At 43.0% G+C, this 19591-nt stretch overlaps 1 protein-coding gene across 1 annotated transcript in view; it reads right to left on the minus strand.

Moving 5' to 3' along the window:
• Positions 1-306: 306 nt before the first annotated feature.
• Positions 307-19591, minus strand: part of wnt11 (wingless-type MMTV integration site family, member 11) — a 67222-nt gene continuing 47937 nt past the window's right edge. The window contains exons 4-6 of the mRNA XM_059963268.1: positions 17652-17929; positions 14478-14770; positions 307-1271 (exon numbers count right to left, since the gene is read on the minus strand). Of these exons, the coding sequence (XP_059819251.1) occupies positions 1097-1271; positions 14478-14770; positions 17652-17929 (746 nt within the window). The 3' untranslated portion in view covers positions 307-1096. The remainder of the gene's footprint in view (positions 1272-14477; positions 14771-17651; positions 17930-19591) is intronic.

Raw genomic sequence — 19591 nt, forward strand, 5'->3', positions numbered from 1 at the left:
GCCCACAATAAAATAAATCTCAGGGTAATACATGGTGACATAAATGTACTTTGATAATAAATTTACTTTGACTTTAGAGCTGAGTTTAGTTAGAATTTCCTCTCTGTCGAAGAGTATTCATATGGGTCTGCTACTGCAGGCCCCACTGTAATGAATAACAATGCAGAAAGATTAAAGAGAATAGGTTTGCTTATTAAAGTAAACTTTGATGCAACAATCAGTTTTAATAGGAGGAATAATGTGAGATATTTTTAAAGATTTATTTATTTAAAAGTCTTTTGAAAAAAATAGGACATTGCTTTCACAAACACTTCTGTTTTTAAAGTCTCAAAAAGTACAATTCTAAAGTTCCATAAATAGTAATTTTTTTAAGATTTTGAAAAAATTATTTTGTAGCCAGTAATACAAAAAAATATATACAGTATATTTGTCACAGGGGGTGTGGGAAATCCCAAACAACATATTGCCAAAGTCTAGAAGCTCATCAAATACCTGTTTGCGGACTTCCAATTCCTGCATTTGGGAAAGTCTCCATGGAAACAGAAGGCAGCATGGGATTAAATTCCCATTTTCCTTTTCCTGATGTCAGGCATAAGTTTGCCAATCGGGGTCAGGAATGTGTATCTCCCCCAACTTTCCCCCACGCCAATCCCAAATGTCAATAGCTTCTGTCTCTCAGCAATCAGATGCAACCACTCACTCATCTCTTCGGGAAAAGCAACAGGATTTTGGATTTTGGATCTGAAAGATGGTCTTCGCAAGAGGGTGAGTGAGTAGGCAAGTGAGGGACTCGCCACAGAAGGACAAATGATGATCAATAAAAGCCACCTCCTCTATACTTCTCTTGAAGATCCAGTGAGAAGCGCAAGTAGATGTTCGAAGGAGAGATAACCATCCTTGGAGGAGCACAAGTATCTCCACACGTGCACAAGTCGCAGAGGTGGCATTGGAAGCTGATGCACGCTGAGCCGTCAAACGTGGACCGAACGCCCTCCTTCGGTTCTCCCGGTATCGCCGAGGGTTGTTCTCAAGGGGTGGTGGGGAGTGGGGGGGGGGGGAGAGGGGAGGGGGTGTCGGATGTGGGGAGGGGGCAGGCTCACTTGCAGACGTACCTCTCCACCATCCTCTCGCATTTCTTGCAGGTCACATAGCAGCACCAGTGGTACTTGCAGTGGCAACGCTCGACCACCTTCTCTGTGTAAGGGTTGTACCCGCGGCCACAGCACATCAGGGTGCAGCTGTCACTGCCGTTCGAGGTTTTGTTGCATTGTCTGCAGAGCGGATCAAGGAGAGAATGGTTTATTAGTTTTCTCAACCCCATTCTCCAGCCTTCTCCCCATAACCTTTGACGACTTGACTGCTTTAATGATGTGACAATAAGGACCAAAAATCCCAAAAAGAACAGATAGTGCCTTGACTTCTGATTTTTAAGCTCGTCGGGTGGTGTAATGCTCACTGCATACATGCATAACATTGACACGGAGTCAGCACAGGAATACATTAACCTCTTGGTTGGTTTAATTAATCACTGAGTTTAATAAAACTCATTCAAGATTCAAGCTTGTTTAATGACATTTCCTAAACAAGTGTAAAGGAGAATGAAACAAAGGCTACACCGTATCCAATACAGCACAATAAAAATACAATAAAATAAAGAACACAATAAATATAAATACGTAAGATAGCTTATATACACAGATTGATTGTACAGTTCCTATAAAAAGTATTCACCCCCCTTGGAAGTTTTCATAGTTTATTGTTTTACAACATTGAATCACAGTGGATAAAATTTGACTTTTGTGGCACTGATCAACAGAAAAAGACTCTTTCGTGCTAAAGTGAAAACAGATCTCTACAATGCGATCTAAATTAATTACAAATATAAAACATAAAATAATTGATTGCATAAGTGTTCACCCCCTTTAATATAACACACCAATTGGCTTTAGAAGTCACATAATTAGTTAAATTGAGATCACCTGTGTGCAGTTAAGGTGATTGTAGTAAAAATACCCGTATCTGTATCCTAGCAAAAAGAGAACCATAAAGAGAAAAGAACATTTCAAGCAACTCCACAAGAGGTTATTGAAAAGCACAAGGCAGGACAAGAAAATTTCCATGTCATTGCATATCCCTTGGAATATCCTGAGTCAGTCATCAAGAAATGTAAAGAAAATGGCACAGCTGTAAATCTGACTGGAGCAGGCTGTCCTTGAAAACTGAGTGACTGTGCAAGATGGGGACTAGTGAGGGAGGCCCCAAGAGACCTATGACAACTCTGGAGAAGTTACAAGCTTGAGTAGCTGAGATGGGAGAGACTGCACATACATCAGGTGTTCACCAGTCGCAACTTTTTTGGGAGAGTGGCAAAGTGAAAGTTACTGTTGGAAAAACTCACATGAAATCTCAGCTAGAGTTTGCCAGAAGGCATGTGGGAGACTCTCAAGTCAATTGGAAGATAGTTCTATGGTCTGATGAAACCAAAATTGAGTTTTAGGTCATCAGACTAAACACTATGTTTGGCATAAACCAAACACCACACATCATCAAAAACACACCATCCCTACCGTGAAGCACGGTGGTGGCTGCATCATGCTGTGGGGATGCTTCACTGCAGCAGGCCCTTGACGGCTTGTGAAGGTAGAGGGTAAAATGAACGCAGGGAAATCCTGGAAGAAAATCCATTGCAGTCTGCAAGAGGACTGCAATTTGGGAGGAGATTTGTTTTCCAGCAAGACAATGGCCTCAAGCATAAAGCCAAAGCTACACAGGAATGGCTTAAAAACAACAAAATTAATGTCCTGGAGTGGCCAAGTCAGAGTCCAGACCTCAATCCAATTGACAATTTGTGAATGGACCTGAAAGGGGCTGTTCCCTCACGATCCCCATGCAATCTGACAGAGCTTGAGCGATTTTGTAGAGAAGAATGGGGAAAAATTGCATTGTCCAGATGTGCAAAGCTGAAAGAGACCTATCCACACAGACTCAGGGCTGTAATTGCTGCCAAAGCTGCATCCACTAAATACTGACTTGCAGGGGGTGAATACTTATGCAATGCAATCAATAAGTTAGTGTTTTATATTTGTAATTAATTTAGATCACTTTGTAGAGATCTGTTTTCACTTTGACATAAAAGAGTCTTTTCTGTTACTCCGTATCAAAAGAAGCCAAATTAAATTCACTGTGATTCAATGTTGTAAAACAAAAAACATGAAAACTTCCAAGGGGTGTTAATATTTCTTACAGGCACCTTATGTCCATAAGGTGGCCCTGTGACCCTAGGCACAGGAGAGTCTTACATATGGTGATATTAACAGGAAATGGTAAAGTAGTGGTGGTTGGGGATGTGGTTGGTTGGGTTAGTGGGTAGAGGTGTTGATCAGCCTTACTGCTTGGGGGAAGTAATTGTTTCGGAGTCTACGAAAAAATGTGCTATTTTCTATATGTGGCTAATGATCAGACAAGATGGGGTTCTTGGAGTTCTTAGTTCTTGGTATTGGCTTATTATTGTGGCATGTACTGAGATACAGTGAAAAGCTTGCCTTGCATACAGATCAGATCATTAAGCTGTGCATTAAAATAGAACAATGTAAAGGAATAACAATGCAGGATGAAGTGAAAAAGAAGACGGAGTGTGTTCACCGCCCCCTTTCTGAAGTCAATGACCCGTTTTTGTTCCCTCACATTGAAACCGTGTTGTCACGACACTGTGTCACTAAGCTCTCGCTCCTTCCTGTTCTCCAGCTCATCACTATTTGAGATAGAACACAGAGCAGCACAACACAGGATGAGGCCCTTCAGCCCACAAAGTTGTGCCTAACCAATTACATTAGTGATTAACTATACTAATCCCTCCTGCCTATGCCATGTCCATATCCTTCCACTCTCCTCATATTCATGGGTCTATCTAAACAGCGTTTAAAAGACTTAAAATCAGAATCAAAATCATATTTAATATCACCAGCATTTGTGGTGAAATTTGTCATTATGCAGCCGTAGGACAGTGCTATATATAATAAAAACTGTAAATTACAGTGAGAAATATATATAAATAAGTAGGGCACAAAATTACAAGCACCTACCACTTTCTATAGGAAAAGAAAAACAACTTGCCCCTCATCTCTTTAGAAATTCCCCCCTCTCACCTTTAATGCATGCCATCTGGTATTAGACATTTCATCCCTGGGAAAAAGATTTCACCCCTGTCTACTTCTCTATGCCTCCCATAATCTTATATGCCTCCATCAGATCTCCTCTCAGCTCTGCTGCTCCAGAGAAGACAGCCCAAGTTTCTCCAGCCTCTCGTTTATAGCACACGCTCTCTAATCCAGGAGGCAACCTGGGTACACCTCTTCTGTCCCTTCTCCAATGCCTCGACATCCTCCATATAATAGAGCAGCCAGAACTGTATGCAATACTCCAGATGCGGTCTGACCAGAGTTATATAAAGGGGCAACATATCTTCCTGACTTTTGAACTCAATGCCTTGACTAATAAAGGGTAAGCATGCCATATGCCCACCAATGACCCACATGCAGCAACACTACTGACCCAGACACAAGGGGTAGTCCTGCCAGTGTTCGTGGAGTTCAAAATAACTTCATTATCAAAGTACATAACAACGTTGTGATTCATCTTTTTGCAGGCATTCACAGAAGAACAAAGAAAGACAATAGAATCGATGAAAAACTACGCACAAAGACGGGCACACAACCAATGTGCAAAAGAAGACAATCTGTGCAAATAGAAAAATACATTAATAATCATGTATTTAAAAAATGTAAATCAATAACACTGAGAACATTAATTGTAGAGTCCTTGAAAGTGAGTCCATAAGCTGTGGAATCAGCTCAGAGATGAGGTGAGTGAAGTTGTCCACGATGGTTCACGCGCCTGATGGTTGAATAGTAATAACTATTCCTGAACTTGCTGGAGTGGGATCTAAGGCTCCTGTACCTCCTTCCTAATGGCAGCAGTAAGAAGAGAGCATGGTCTGGATGGTGGAGCCTCCCTCTTAGCCTCCAACATATGTGCTAGTGAATAGTCTCTTCACCCTATCTTCTCTTAATGTCCCCTTGGGTAGCAAGATTTCCTTGAATTGTCACCTGTAAATTCTTGATGCAGTTTTACTGTCAGAAGACCATAAGACATAGGAGAAGAACTTGGCCATTTAGCCCATCAATTTTGCTTCTCCATTTCATCATGTTTCTGTGGTGTAATATTCTATGGTTCTATCACCCCTCTCAATCCCTTTCTCATATCTTCTCCCTGTAATCTTTAACCCTCTTACTAATCAAGAACCCATCCGGCTCCACTTTAAATATACACAATAACTTGGCCTCCACAGCCATCTGTGGCAATGAATTCCACAGACTCTACCTTCTGCATAAAGAAATTCCTTCTCATCTCTGTTCTAAATAGAAGTTCCTCTACTCTGAGGCTGTGACCCCAGGTTCTAGACTTACCCAGTTTAGGAAACATCCACTCCACATCTATTCTTCCTCAGACTTTCAATATTTGATAGGTTTCAACGAGATGCCCTTTCGTTCTACTAAATTCCGGTGAGTACAGGCCCAGAGCCATCAAATACTTGTTGTACATCAACCGTTTCATTCGTGGATCATTCTTGTGAACCTCCTCTGGACCCTCTCCAATATCAGCAGATCTTTTCTTAGAAAAGGGGCCCACAGCTGCTCACAGTACTCCAAGTGTGGTCTGACCAGTGCCTTATAAGGCTTCAGCATTACATCCTTGCTTTTATAGACTAGCCCTCTCGAAATGAACTCTAACATTGTATTTGACGTCCTCACCACTGACTCAACTTGCAAGTTTACCTTTAGAGAATCCTGCACAATGACTCCCAAGTCCCTTTGCACCTCAGATTTTAGAACAGAGCTGAGGAGGAATTTGTTTAGCCAGATATAGAGTGGCAAATCTGTGGAGTTCATTGCCAGAGGCAGCTGTGGAGGTCGAGTCATTGGGTATATTTAAGGCAGAAATTGATGGATTCTTGATTAGTCAGGGCATAAAGGGATACAGTGAGAAGGCAGGGGATTGGGGCTGAGAGGGTTGAAATGAAGGAACAGACTCGATGGGCCAAATAGCCTAATTCTGCTCCTATATCTAATGGTCTAATTGTCTTATAGTCTAAAGTTTCCACTTCTTTCAGTAATGAGGTGACCAGAACTGAGTATAACCGTACCCCTGGTATATATTGGCTCTCTCTTTTTCTGTAACCTGGTCCACCTGTACAACCCTGTGAGATATCAGTGTTCCTTCAACTCTGTTCTCATACGTTCCACCACTCAGGTGCTGGAAGGGGCACCAATTTAACGTTCAACACCTGAAGGTCTGGAATTCCTTTTCTAAACCCTTCTGCCTCTCTTCCCTCAGGAAGACCCTCAAAGCCAATTTCTGGCCAAGTGTGTGATGACCGATGTGATTTAATGTGTCTCTAATTGGATCCTGTGCAGAGGAGATTCACCAGAAAGCTTTTTGGATTAGAGAGCATGCCTTATGAGGATAGGTTGAACAAATTAGGGCTTTTCTCTTGGAGTGAAGGGGTATGAGCAGTGACTTGATAGATGTGTACATGATGGTAAGAGCAAAGATCAAGTGGACAGCAATCATCTTTTCCCCAGGGTAGAAATGGCTAATACAAGGGGCATAATTTTAAGGTGATTGGAGGAAAGTATAGGGGAGACATCTGGTAAGTCTTCACACAGAGAGTAGTGAGTACATAGAATGCCCTGTCAGGGGTGGTGGTAGAGGCAGGTACACTAGGGGCATCTGAGAAACTCTTAGATAGGCATGTGGATGATAGAAAAATGTGGAGTGTTCAGTGGGAGGGAAGGGTTAGATTGATCTTGGAGTAGGTTGAAAGGTTGGCACAACATCATGGGCCAAGGGGCCTATATTGTTCAACAGTATACTCTATCTTCTATGGGGGGGGGGGGACGTTATCAGGAAGGATGCACGGTATCCAGAGCATCTTTGAGGAGTGATGACTCAAAAAAGATGCATCCATCATTAAGGATCCCCATCACCCAACACATCCCCTGTCCTCGTTGCTACCATCAGCGAAGAGGTACAGGAGCCTGAAAACACACACTCTATGTTTTAGGAACAGTTTTTTGCCCTCTGCCATCAGGTTTCTGAATGGACATTGAACCCACAAACACTACTTTGTTACTTTTTAATTTATTTTTAATTTTGCACTACTTATTTAACTATAATATATAAAACAAATTTCATGATGAATGCCGGTGATATTAAACCTGATTCTGAGAAGGTGAAATATCTAGGTGCTGAAAAGTGAAATGCTCAGTTGCTGTCAACAGACAAAGATCTGAGAGCATTTTAAAGACATACAGGTTTCTCCTCTGACAAAGTAAGGATCAGAATATCCATTAGCACTTAGAGAAGTCTCTTGTTAATCACACAAAAGCTCTAATTAATGCATTATTCCCAATGAGTGATTTAGCAGCCATTGGGTATCAATGTAAAATTACCACTAAGTGACAAAGAGTTGCTAATGGCCTCCTCACACAAAAAACCTCTCTCGCAAACTGGTTTTTCCTGCTTGCCCTCTGAGTTTATTTACAAAGATGTATACCGTTGTTCCAACAAAGAAATGAGGCCAAGAGGGTCCTGAAGATGCGTCTTGGCCTGAAATGTTGACTGTTTACTCTTTTCCAGTGATCTTTTCTAAATGATGCAGCATTTTAGAAACATAGAAAAATAGAAATCTACAGCACATTACAGGCCCTTCGGCCCACAATGTTGTGACAACCATGTAACCTACTCTAAAGACTGCCTAGAATTTCCCTAGTGTATAGCCCTCTATTTTTCTAAGCTCCATGTACCTATTTAAGTCTCTTAAAAGACCCTATTGTATCCACCTCTACCACTGTCGCTGGCAGTGCTATCTCAGGAGACATAGAGACTGCAGATACAGGAATCTGGAGCAACACACAAGATGCTGGAGGAACTTAATGGTTCAGACAACATCAGAGTCAAGGTTCAAAGTAAATTTATTATCAAAGTATAGATATGTCACCCTATATTTCCACCAGGCCATCAGACAGCTTAATTAATGCTGATTTAATTCTATGTTATATTGTCTATCCTGGTGTACATAATATTTATTATAAATTACTATAAATTGCACATTGCATATTTAGACAGCGACGTAATGTAAAGATTTTTACTCCTCATGTAAATGAAGGATATAAGTAGTAAAGTCAATTCAATTCAATACTACATTGAGATTCACTTCCCTGTGGGCATTCATAGTAAATAGAAAACACTGAAACCCTACACCACAATACAGGCCCTTCGGCCCACAAAGCTGTGCCGACCATGTCCTTACCTTAGAACTACCTAGGCTTAACCATTGCCCTCTATTTTTTTAAGCTCCATGTACCTATCCAGGAGTATCTTAATAGATCCTATTGTTTCTGCCCCCACCACCACCACCGGCAGCCCATTCCACACACTCACCACTCTCTGAGTAAAAAATTTACCCCTGACATCTCCTCTGTACCTACTTCCAGCACCTTAAAACTATGCCCTCTTGTGCTAGCCATTTCAGCCCTGGGAAAAAGCTTCTGACAAACCACACGATCAATAGAAAGAAACAAAAATATAAATAATAATAAGAATAAATAAATAAATAGATAGATGGAGATAGATAGATAGATAGATAGATAGATAGATAGATAGATAGATAGATAGATAGATAGATAGATAAATAAATACATGGATGCAATGTTGGAAAATGCATGGTCGTGCACTTTGGTAATAGAAATAAATCTGCAGACTATTTTCTAAACTGGGAAAAAAATCCAAAAATCTGAGATGCAAGAGGACTTGGGAGTCCTTGTGCAGAACACCCTGAAGGTTAACTTGCAGGTTGAGTTGGTGGTGAGGAAGGCAAATGCCATGATAGCATTCATTTCAAGAGGTCTAGAATACAAGAGCAGGGATGTGATGCTGAGGCTTTATAAGGCACTGGTGAGGCCTCACCCTGAGTATTGTGAACAGTTTTGGGCCCCTCATCTTAGAAAAGATGTTTTGGCATTGGAGAGGGTCTAGAGAAGGTTCAAAAAGATGATTCCAGGAATGAAAGGGTTACCATATGAGGAATGTTTGATGGCTGTGGGTCTGTACTTGCTGAAATTCAGAAGGATGAGAGGGGATCTTATTGAAACCTTTCGAATGTTGAAAGAGCAGATGTGGAAGGGATGTTTCTATGATGGGAGAGTCTAGGACAAGAGGGCACAGTCTCAGGGTAGAGGGGCACCCTTTCAAAACAGAGATGCAGAGAAATTTCTTTAGCCAAAGGGTGGTGAATTTGTGGAATTTGTTGCCACATGCAGCTATGGAGGCCAGGTCATTGGGTGTATTTAGGGCAGAGATTGATAGGTTCTTGATTGGAAATGGCATCAAAGGTTATGGGGAGTAGGCCAGGAACTGAGGGTGAGGAGGAGAGAAAAAAAGTATCAGCCATGATTGATTGAATGGTGGATCAGACTCAATGGGCTGGATGGCCTAATTCTGCTCCTATGTCTTATGGTCTTATGGTCTAAATAAGCAATAAATATTGAGAACATGAGATGAGAAGTGCTTGAAAGTGAGTCCATAGTTTGTCTGAAGAGTTCAGTGTTGGGGTGAGTGAAGTTATCCTATCTGAGCAAGATTCTCATGGTAATGGAGTAATAACTGTTCCTGAACCTGATGGTGAGTGGCCAGAGACCCCAGTAACTCCTTCCCTCTGGTAGCAATGAGAAGAGAGCCTATCCTGCATGCTGAAGAGAAAAGCCCATGTAAAGAAATAGACAAAGTTTTGGGATGTGATCCTTCATCTGGTCTAATGAGGGTCATCAGTTGCTGCTCCAGATATCCCTTTAAGTATAGTTTTCAGTTCCTGCCGTTGCATTATAACTTACAGTATTTAATTTATTGTCTTCTCTAATATATGTATACTTTGCATGCTCTGTGTTCTCTGAATCTATGTTTCCAAGACACGCTGCAAGTCACTTCTCTTTGCACTTGTACCTCCCTTATCTTCAAGGTCAAGGTCAAGATTGTTCAATGTCATTTCCAGTACACAAGTGTAAAGGAGAATGAAATAATTATTACTCCAGATCTGACGCAGCACAAAAAAAACGCAATAAGATAAAGAATGCAATAACAAAAAACACAATAAATATAAGTACATAAGATAGATTGATTGTATGTCCATAAAGAGACACTAGGCACAGGAGTGTCTGTACATAAGGTGACTGACAGGAAATGATAAAGTAGTGGTGGTGGTGGAGGTGTTGATCAGCTTTACTGCCTGGTGAAAGTAGCTGTTTTTGAGTCTGGTGGACCTGCCGTGGATGTTACGCAGCCTCCTCCCTGATGGGAGTGGGGCAAACAGTCTGTGGGCAGGGTGGGTGGGATCCTTCACAATGTTACTGGCCCTTTTCTGCCACCTTTCTGTCTATATGTCCTTGATGGTGGGCAGGCTGGTGCCCGAGATGCGTCGGGCAGTTTTGACTATCCAATGTAGAGCTATCCTGTCCATATGAGAGTAAACTCAATTTGACTTGGACACCCAAGAAGTGTTTAGAAGGCTTAAAGAGGCTATGAAATCTATTAACTCAGTGTAAACACAAGAGATACTGGAAATATAGAGTAACACATGCAAATTCTGGAGCAACAGGCGAGGAATAAACACTAAATATTTTGAGCCAAGTGCCTTCATAAGGACTGGAAAGGAAGAGGGAAGAGGCCAGAATAAGAAACTGGAAGGGGGCGTTGGGGGGAAGGAGTACAAGCTTGCAGGTGATAGGTGAAACCAGGTGAGGGGGAAGCAGGGTGGTTGAGAGAGGTGGGGAATAGTATTCCACCCAATAGGGCATCTGAAAGAAGGATGCTGTCCAAGTTGCATGCCATCTTGGACAATAACTCTCATCCACTCCATAATGTACTGGTTAGGCACAGGAGTACATTCAGCCAGAGACTCATTCCACCGAGATGCAACACTGAGCGTCATAGGAAGTCATTCCTGCCTGTGGCCATCAAACTTTACAACTCCTCCCTCAGAGTGTCAGACACCCTGAGCCAATAGGCTGGTCCTGGACTTATTTCCACTTGGCGTGATTAACTTATTTTTATTTAATTATTTATGGTTTTATATTGCTATATTTCTTCACTATTCTTGGTTGGTGCGGCTGTAAGGAAACCCAATTTCCCTTGGGATCAATAAAGTATTTCTGTCTGTCTGTTATTCGGACTTTTCAATATTTGATGTTTCAAAGAGATCTCCCTCATTCTTCTACACTCCACTGAGTACAGGCCCAAAGTGATCAGATGCTCCTCGTATTCCTGGGATTCCAGGGATCGTTCTTTTGACTCTCCCCTGGACAGTCTCCAATCCTAGCACATCTTTTTTTTAGAAAAGGGGCCCAAAACCACTCACAAGACAGTCTGAACAAGGCCAATAAAGCCTCAGCATCACATCCTTGCTTTTGTATTCTAGTCCTATTGAAATGAATGCTAATATTGCACTTGACTTCTTTACCACCAACTCAACCTGCAAGTTAACCTTCAGAGAATCCTGTATGAAGACTCCCAAGTCCCCCTGCCCTTTTGATTTTTGAATTTTCTCCTCACTTAGAAAATAGTCTAACCTCTATTCCTTGTGTCAAAGTGCATGGCCATGCACTTCCCTACATTATATTTCATCTGCCACTTCTTTGTTCATTTCCCCAATCTGTCTAAGTTCTTCTGCAGATTCCCTGCTTCCTCAAAACTACCTGCCCCTCCACCTATCTTCTATTCATGCTGGGACCTTTCCTGTAATACCATCTGCTTTTATCCTCATTTGGGGCACCTTGTCAAAAGCCTTTGGAGAATCCAAATAAACAGCATGCACTGACTCTCCTTAGGCTGTCCTACCTGTTATTTCCTCAAAGTATCCAAACAGATTTGACAGGCAAGGTTTCCTCCTTAAGCTAACCATGTAGACCTTGGCCAATTTTATCTTGTCCCTCCAGGTACACAAAACCTTATTTATAATAATAGATTCCAACAGCTTTCCAACCACTGAAATCAGGCCAACTAGCCTATAATTTCCTTCCTTCTGCCACAGTCTCTTCTTAAAGAGTGGAGTGACACTGCAGTTTCCCTGTCCTCCAGAACCATTCCTGAACCTAGTGATTCTTGAAAGATCACTAATAATGCCTGCTCAACCTCTTTCAGAACCCTGGGGTGTGGTCTATCTGATCCAAGTGACTTATCCACCTTCACGGTTTTCAACTTCCCAAGGACCTACTCCTTAGTAACGGAAATGACACTCACTTCTGCTCCTTGGCACGCTCACATTTCTGGCATTCTGCTAGTGTCTTCCACAGCGAAGACTAAAGCAAAATTCCTCCGCCATTTCTTTACCCACCATTATACCTCTCCAGCATCATTTTCCTGGAGTCCAATATTCACTCTCGTCCTTCTGTTGCTCTTTATATATCTGAGAAAACTTTCTGTATCCACTTTTATATTATTGGCTAGCTTACCTTCATATTTCCTCTTTTCTCTCTTTCTGGCCTTTTAAGTTGCCTTCTGGTTGGTTTTTAAAAAAACTTTCCCACTAATTTTTGCAATTTATATGCCCTCTCTTTTGCTTTTACGCTGCTTTGACTTCCTCTGTCACTCACGGTTGTATCATCCTGCCTTCAGAATGCTTTTTTTTGGGATGTATCTTTCCTGAGCCTTCTGAATTTCCCGCAGAATCTGTTCTTGCATCATCACTGCTAGTGTTCCCTTCCAATCAATTCTGGCCAGCTCGTCTCTCATGCCTCTGTAATTCCCTATACTCCACTGTAATACTGACACATTTGATTTTATCTTCTCCTTCTCAAAATGTAGGGTGAATTCTATCATATTATGATCACTGCCTCCTAAGGGTTCCTTTATCTTAAGCTTCCTAATCAAGTCTAGTTCATTATACAACACCCAAAACAAAATTGCCTTTCCTCTAGTGGGCTCAATCAAAAGCTGCTCTAAAAAGCTATCTCATAGTCATTCTTTAAATTCCCTCCCTTGGGATCCAGTACCAAACGGATTTTCCCAATCTGCCTGCAATTTGAAATCTCGCATGGCTAATGTAACGTTTCCCTTTTGTCATACATTTTCTGTCTCCCATAGTAATCTGTAGGCCACATCTTTGCTACTGTTCAGAAGTCTATATGTAACTCCCATCAGGGTATTTTTATCCTCGCAGTTTCTTAACTCTGCCCACAAGGATTCAACATCTTCCGATCCTATGCCACACCTTTACAAGGATTTAATTTCATTTTTACCAATATAGCCACTCCATCCCCTTTGCCTACCTGCCTGTCCTTTTGATACAATGTGTATTCCTGGATGTTAAGCTCCCAACTATAGCTTTCTTTCAGGCACGACTCAGAGGTGCCCACATTCCCACAGAGATACCTAGCAATCTCTAACTGCACTACTATATCATCAGCCTTATTCCGTGTACTGCGTGCATTCAAGTATAACACCTTCAGTCTTGTGATCTTCACCCTTTTTGCTTTTGGCCCCTGTTATGCTGTAACTCATCCCGTTGACTGCAGTTTTTCCCTATCACCTGCCTGTCCTTTTTCACAGTCTCGCTACACACTGCATCTAACTCTACACCAATTGTCCCATCCTCAGTCCTAACACTCCAGTTCCCGTTCCCCTGCCAAATTAGTTTAAACCCTTTCCAACAACTCTAGCAAACCTGCCCATAAGGAGATTGGTCCCCCTCAGGTTCAGGGGTAACCTATCCCTTTTGTACAGGTCAAACCTTCCCCAGAAGCCATCCATAAATCTGAACCCCTGCTGCCTGCACCATTTTCTCAGGCACACATTCACCTCCTATTCTTACCCTCACTGGCATGAGGCACAGGCAGCAATCCAGAGATTGCTACCCTGGTGGTCCTGCTTTTCAGTTTACAGCCTAACTTGTTATATTCTCTCTTCAAGACCTCCTCCCTTTTCCTCCCTATGTTGTTGGTACCAATCTGTACCAAGACATCCGACTGTTTACCTTCTCCCTTTAGAAAGCCATGGACACGATCTGAGACATCTCTGACCCTGGTACCTGGGAGGCAACATACCACCCTGCTGTCCCTTTCACGTCCACAGAATCTCCTTTCTGCTCCTTTAATTATGGAATCCCCTATCCTGCTCTCCTCCCTTCCCTTCTGAACCTCAAGCCAGACTCAGTGTCAGAGACCTAGTCACTGCAGCTTCCCCTATAGTTTGTCTGTCCCAACAGTACCCAAAACAGTGTACTTATTATTGATGAGGAGTTCTCTGCACTGGCTGCCTATTTCCCTTTCCTGATGGTTGCAGATGGGTTGCAGGGCAACGCAGCTCACTGGATCAGAAACGCCTGTCTGCGCCATATCACTTAAATAGAATTAAATTCACGGCCTCACCTCTCCTGAGTCCCGTTGGAGCCCAGCTTCACATTCTTGGTGCAGAAGTCCGGCGAGCTCTGCAGGTACACCAGCTCGTTCTCCCGGATGGGCCGTATGTCAATGTCCTTGGGGACGAGCTGCTTCCGTGTGCCCACGGGTCGGTGTACCACCCTGGTGGCCGACAGATACTTCAGCTTCAGGTCCTGGGCGATGTTGCTGAGTTCCTGCAGACCCTTCCAGCAGGTCTTAACCGAGCAGGAGCCTGAAACTCCATGACACTTGCACTTCACCTCCACTGATGCCCTGAGGGCCTGGAGGCAGCAGAATAGAAAAGATTAATAACAATAATATAACTTCAGAGCACTTTTCATACAGACAACGTAGTTCAGAGGGCTTTACAATGGGATACGGTGCAAACATGGAAGTTAAAGATAAAAAGATATTAGTTTAAAGCAAGGTTAAATAAATAGGCTTGAGCTGTCAACTGAGTCTGCATCCTTTTTAGTTTTGGATATTGAATTCCACAGTTTAGGAGTGTAGTCCAAAAAAAGCTGAGCTGCCAATTATCTTTTGAGGGCGGCTGTTTAAATTTAAGAGACCAGCGGAAGAAGACTTGAGAGCTTGAGTAAGATTATAAAACAAAAGTGATCCTGTGATGTACTCCAGTCCCAGGCCATTAAGAGCTTTAAAACAAGTAACAGAACTTTAAAATCATTCTAAAAGATACAGGAAGCCAATGAAGAGGAGCTAAGATGGAGTAATATGCTCCTTCATCCTGGTTTTGGTTAAAAGTTAAGCAGTGGCATTCTGAATGGGTTGGTTTGTCAATAAATTGCTTTGGAAGACCAGTATCAAGTGCATTTCAGTAATCTAGTCTATTCGATATAAAGGCTGAATTCATTTTTCAACATCATTACGTGACAGAAATGAACATACCTTGTAATATTTCTCAAATGTAGAAATGCTGCTCTAATCACTTCCTTTATGTGGGATTATGATTAAAGATTATCTTTACTTGTCAAAACGTGCAGTTTGGCCTCATCATGGCAGTAGAGGAGGCCATGTATGGACATACCCGAATGGCGGATGGAGCGGAGGTGCTCGACGAAGCGGTCCTCTACGGCCATGATGAGGCCAAACTCAAGTTGGAGGAGCAACACCTCATCTACCGTCTGGGTAGTCTCCAGCTCCTTGGTATGAACATTGAATTCTCCAATTTCCAGTAATTCCCTCCCTCTCCTTTCCCCCATCCCACTTTCACTCTCTCCTCTTCTAGCTGCCTATCACCTCTCTCATGATTCTGCCTTCTTCTACTACCCATAGTGCTTTCCCCTTACATTCCTTCTTCACCTCTCCTGCCGATCCCCTCCCTGCTTCCCCTCCCCCACCCCTTGATCTTTCCTCTGATTGGCTTTCCACCCTCCCCCCACCTTCTTTATAGGGTCCCTGCCCCCTCCTTCTTTAGCCCTGACGAAGGGTCTCAGCCCAAAGCGTTGACTGCTCGTTTCCACGGATGCTGCCCGACCTGCTGAGTTCCTCCAGTGTGTTGTACATGTTGACCTGATCAACTATTGCTGGTGCTATAAAGCGATTGTGCTAACTCCCTCACAGGAGGGAGAGGGGTGACCCTACAGAGATTTATATAATCATGAGGGGCATAGATTGGTTGAACAGCCAAAGTCTTTTCCCCAGGTAGGAGGTCCAAAACCAAAGGGCATGAGTGAGAGGGAAAAGATTTAAAGAGGGTGTGAGGTGCGGGTTTTTCACACAGAGGGGGCTGGGTATATGGAATGAACTGCCAGAGGGAGTGGTTATAATAAATAACATTTGGACAGATACAGGGACAGGTAAGGCTTCTAAACCTTGAAAACATGGACAGATACCATTCAGTAAAGGATCCATGGACCCCAGGTTCGGAACCCTCGCCATAAAAGAAAGGTGTTTGGCCCGTATCTGTCTAAACTTTCAAGGGCTATGAGCCCAACACTGGCAAACAGGATTGTTAAAGGCAAATTTGTTGGCATTGGTGAATCGAGATAGAGTGCTGAACCTCCCAGCTCAGTGAGGACACCACCTGGCAACCCCCCCCTATTTAATGCTAGCCTAATGACAGGACAATTTACAATGACCAATTGACCTTCTAACCAGTACATCTTTGGACTGTTGGGGGAAACTGGAGCACCCAGAGGAAACCCACGTGCTCATGGGGAAAAAGCAAATTTTCTTACATAGGGCATTGGAACTCCAATTACCTCTCCCCCCAAGCTGTAATAGTGTTGCGCTAACCACTGCATATCGTGGTGCTGTTCTGCACTGTAACTCTAAATAAAATAAATAAAAATTAATGTATCCATCATCACTTTCCAATAAGTAGGATGAATCCAGAACCAATCCCAGTGAAGGGATTGATACCCAACCCGTCCTTCATTAATTACATTGGATAACAAAGATACTGCTTTCTGAATACTTTTGGGTGTACCTTACGGATTTTGGGCTGCTGATCATGAAAATCACCACGAAATTTCCCTATCACGCACTAGTTTTTAAGTCACCTATATTTGTTATCTCAATTCATAACTCAAGTCAGAATAACTGATGCCAAGAATAAGGAAGGCACTTTTGTTGGTCCACAAATCAGTGACAGGCAATTTGAAGAACTTCTAGTGGGGCTGGAGAAAATCACCTGGAAGGCATTTTCTTGGTATCGACAGAGCACCAGATTATGTGTAACTGATTGTCAGTGTGCTTTAAGCATAAGAAACCATGAAGTGCAACATGTCACTAGAGATACATTTTCTCCATTCCCATTTTGAGTTCTCCCCTGCCAATCTTGGTGCTCTGAGTGACGAGCACGGTGAAAGGTTTCACCAGGACATTGCGGTCATGAAGAAACAGTATCAGGGCAACCGGAATCTGTCAAAGCTGGCTGATTATTGTTGGGACACTTAAATAAGAAGCCTCAAACACCAAGTACGAATGAAAATCATGAACAAAAAATTTTAGCTTTGTTGAACTATTGCAAAGCATCAGCACCGTTATGGGATTAAATGCATTATATTCTACGAAAGTTAATTCCTACGTGATACAAGTAGTCTGAAATTATGTTTGTGTTCAGCTTCAAGTGTTCTATCATAATCACAAATAATTTCTGAGAAAGCAACACTTTTGAAAAATTTTCTTGTCCAGTTTTACCTGCCGTCCAACCTCACTGTTGTGTAGGTTCATCAGCTTGTTTGCTTGTGACCTGGTTTTCTTCATTTTCATTGGCGAGTCAGAAAACTTGGATCCCAGCAGGATCCCGTAGTTGAGGTTGTCGTTGCATCCGCCCCATCGGAATCCAGGCCCCGCAGCCTCGGAAGCAACCGGCCCACAGGAGCAGCCCGGGAGGTCCCCTGAGGTACAGGCCCTGGCTATCGTGTGACTGATAGCAGCTGCGGACAAAGCATGGACGAATGCGGACTCCCTGGTACCTGGGGTGAGAAGGTCAAGGTAATCACTTATAGAGAGACAGTCACAGAGCACCACAGCACAGAAACAGGCCCTTCAGCCCATCTAGTCCATGAAACCTGATCTTCTGTCTCGTCCCATCTGGAACATGACCCTCTAAACACCTCCCATCCATGTGCCTCTGCCATTGAACTCGCGTCTACCACTGGGCAGCTCATTGCACGCTTGCATCACCCTCTGAGAGAAGGAGTTCTCCTGTTTGAACAAAGAACAAGCAGCAGCACTGGCGACCTTGGATCAACTCCTGTCACTCAGTGTAAGGAGTTTGTACGTTCTCCCGGTAACCATGCGGGCTTCCACCGAGTACTCCGATTTCCTCCCACAGTCCAAAGACGTACAGGTCGCATGCGTGTAATTGGATGGTGTGGGCTCTTTGGGCCAGAAGGGCCTGTAACTGTGCTGCGTCTCTAAATAAAGAAATAAAATAGAACAGTACAGTGCTGGAACTTGCATTCATTGATGGCTATGCTGACCATGAGATCCAAACTGGATTCTGCCTATATGTGATCTGCCTACATCCACACATTCCCTACCTGTTCGTGAGTCTAAGTGCCTCTTAAACACATGTTTGATGGCTCTAGGCTTGTACTCACTGGGATTCAGAAGAATATGGGGGAATTACATTGAAACCTATCAAATACTGAAAGGTCTAGATAGAGTGGACTTGGAGAGGATGGTTCCTATAGTGGGGGAGTCTAGGACCAGAAGGTATAGCCTGAGAAAAAGGGGACGTCCATTTAGATCTGAAATGAGAAAAATCTCAGAAAGTGGTGAATCTGAGGAACTCATTGCCACAGACAGTTGTACAGGTCAAGTCATTGGGTATACTTAAGGCAGAGGCGTATTAATCAGGGCGTCAAAGGATACAGGGTCAAGGCAGGAGCGTGGAGTTGAGATGGACAATATATCAGCCATGCAGAAGTGGTGGAGTAGGTGATGGCACGATTGGCTCTTATCTGTTAAGTAGTCTCACATAGGACACCTTGTCAAAGGCCTTCTGAAAATCCAAGTACACAGCATCCCAGTTGGCTAATTGAGGGGTTGATGAGAGGATGTTTGAAGAGTTGGTGAAGAGGTAGTGAAAAGGTGGTGGAGATGCCAGTTGGAAGGGTTAATGGTTAATGATTGACGGAGAGTTGATGTTACTGATGGATGTATTTAACAATCGGTTAATAGATGTAGCATAAAAAGGTTTATAAGGCATTGGTCAGACCGTACTTGGAGTATTGTGAGCAGTTTTGGGCCACTTATTTAAGAAAGGATGTGCTGGCATCGGAGAGGGTCAAGAGAAGGCCAATGAGAATTATCCCGGGAATGAAAGGGTTAACACATGAGGAGTGCTTGATGGCTCTGGGCCTGTGCTTGCTGGAATTTAGAAGAATGATGGGAAATATCATTGATACATATAGAATATTGAAAGACCTAGATAGAATGAATGTGCAGACAATGTTTCCAATAGTAGAGTCTACGACAAAAGGGCAGCTTCAGAATAGAAGGACGTCACCTTCTGCTGCCTCACACCTCCAGCGATCTGGGTTCAATACTAATCTCCGACGCTGTCAATGTGGAGTTTGCATGCGCTACCATTGACCATGTGGGTTTCCTCTGGGGGCTCCAGCTTCCCC

This window comes from Hypanus sabinus, chromosome 3, assembly GCF_030144855.1.
Source record: "Hypanus sabinus isolate sHypSab1 chromosome 3, sHypSab1.hap1, whole genome shotgun sequence".
NCBI classification, from domain to species: domain Eukaryota; kingdom Metazoa; phylum Chordata; class Chondrichthyes; order Myliobatiformes; family Dasyatidae; genus Hypanus; species Hypanus sabinus.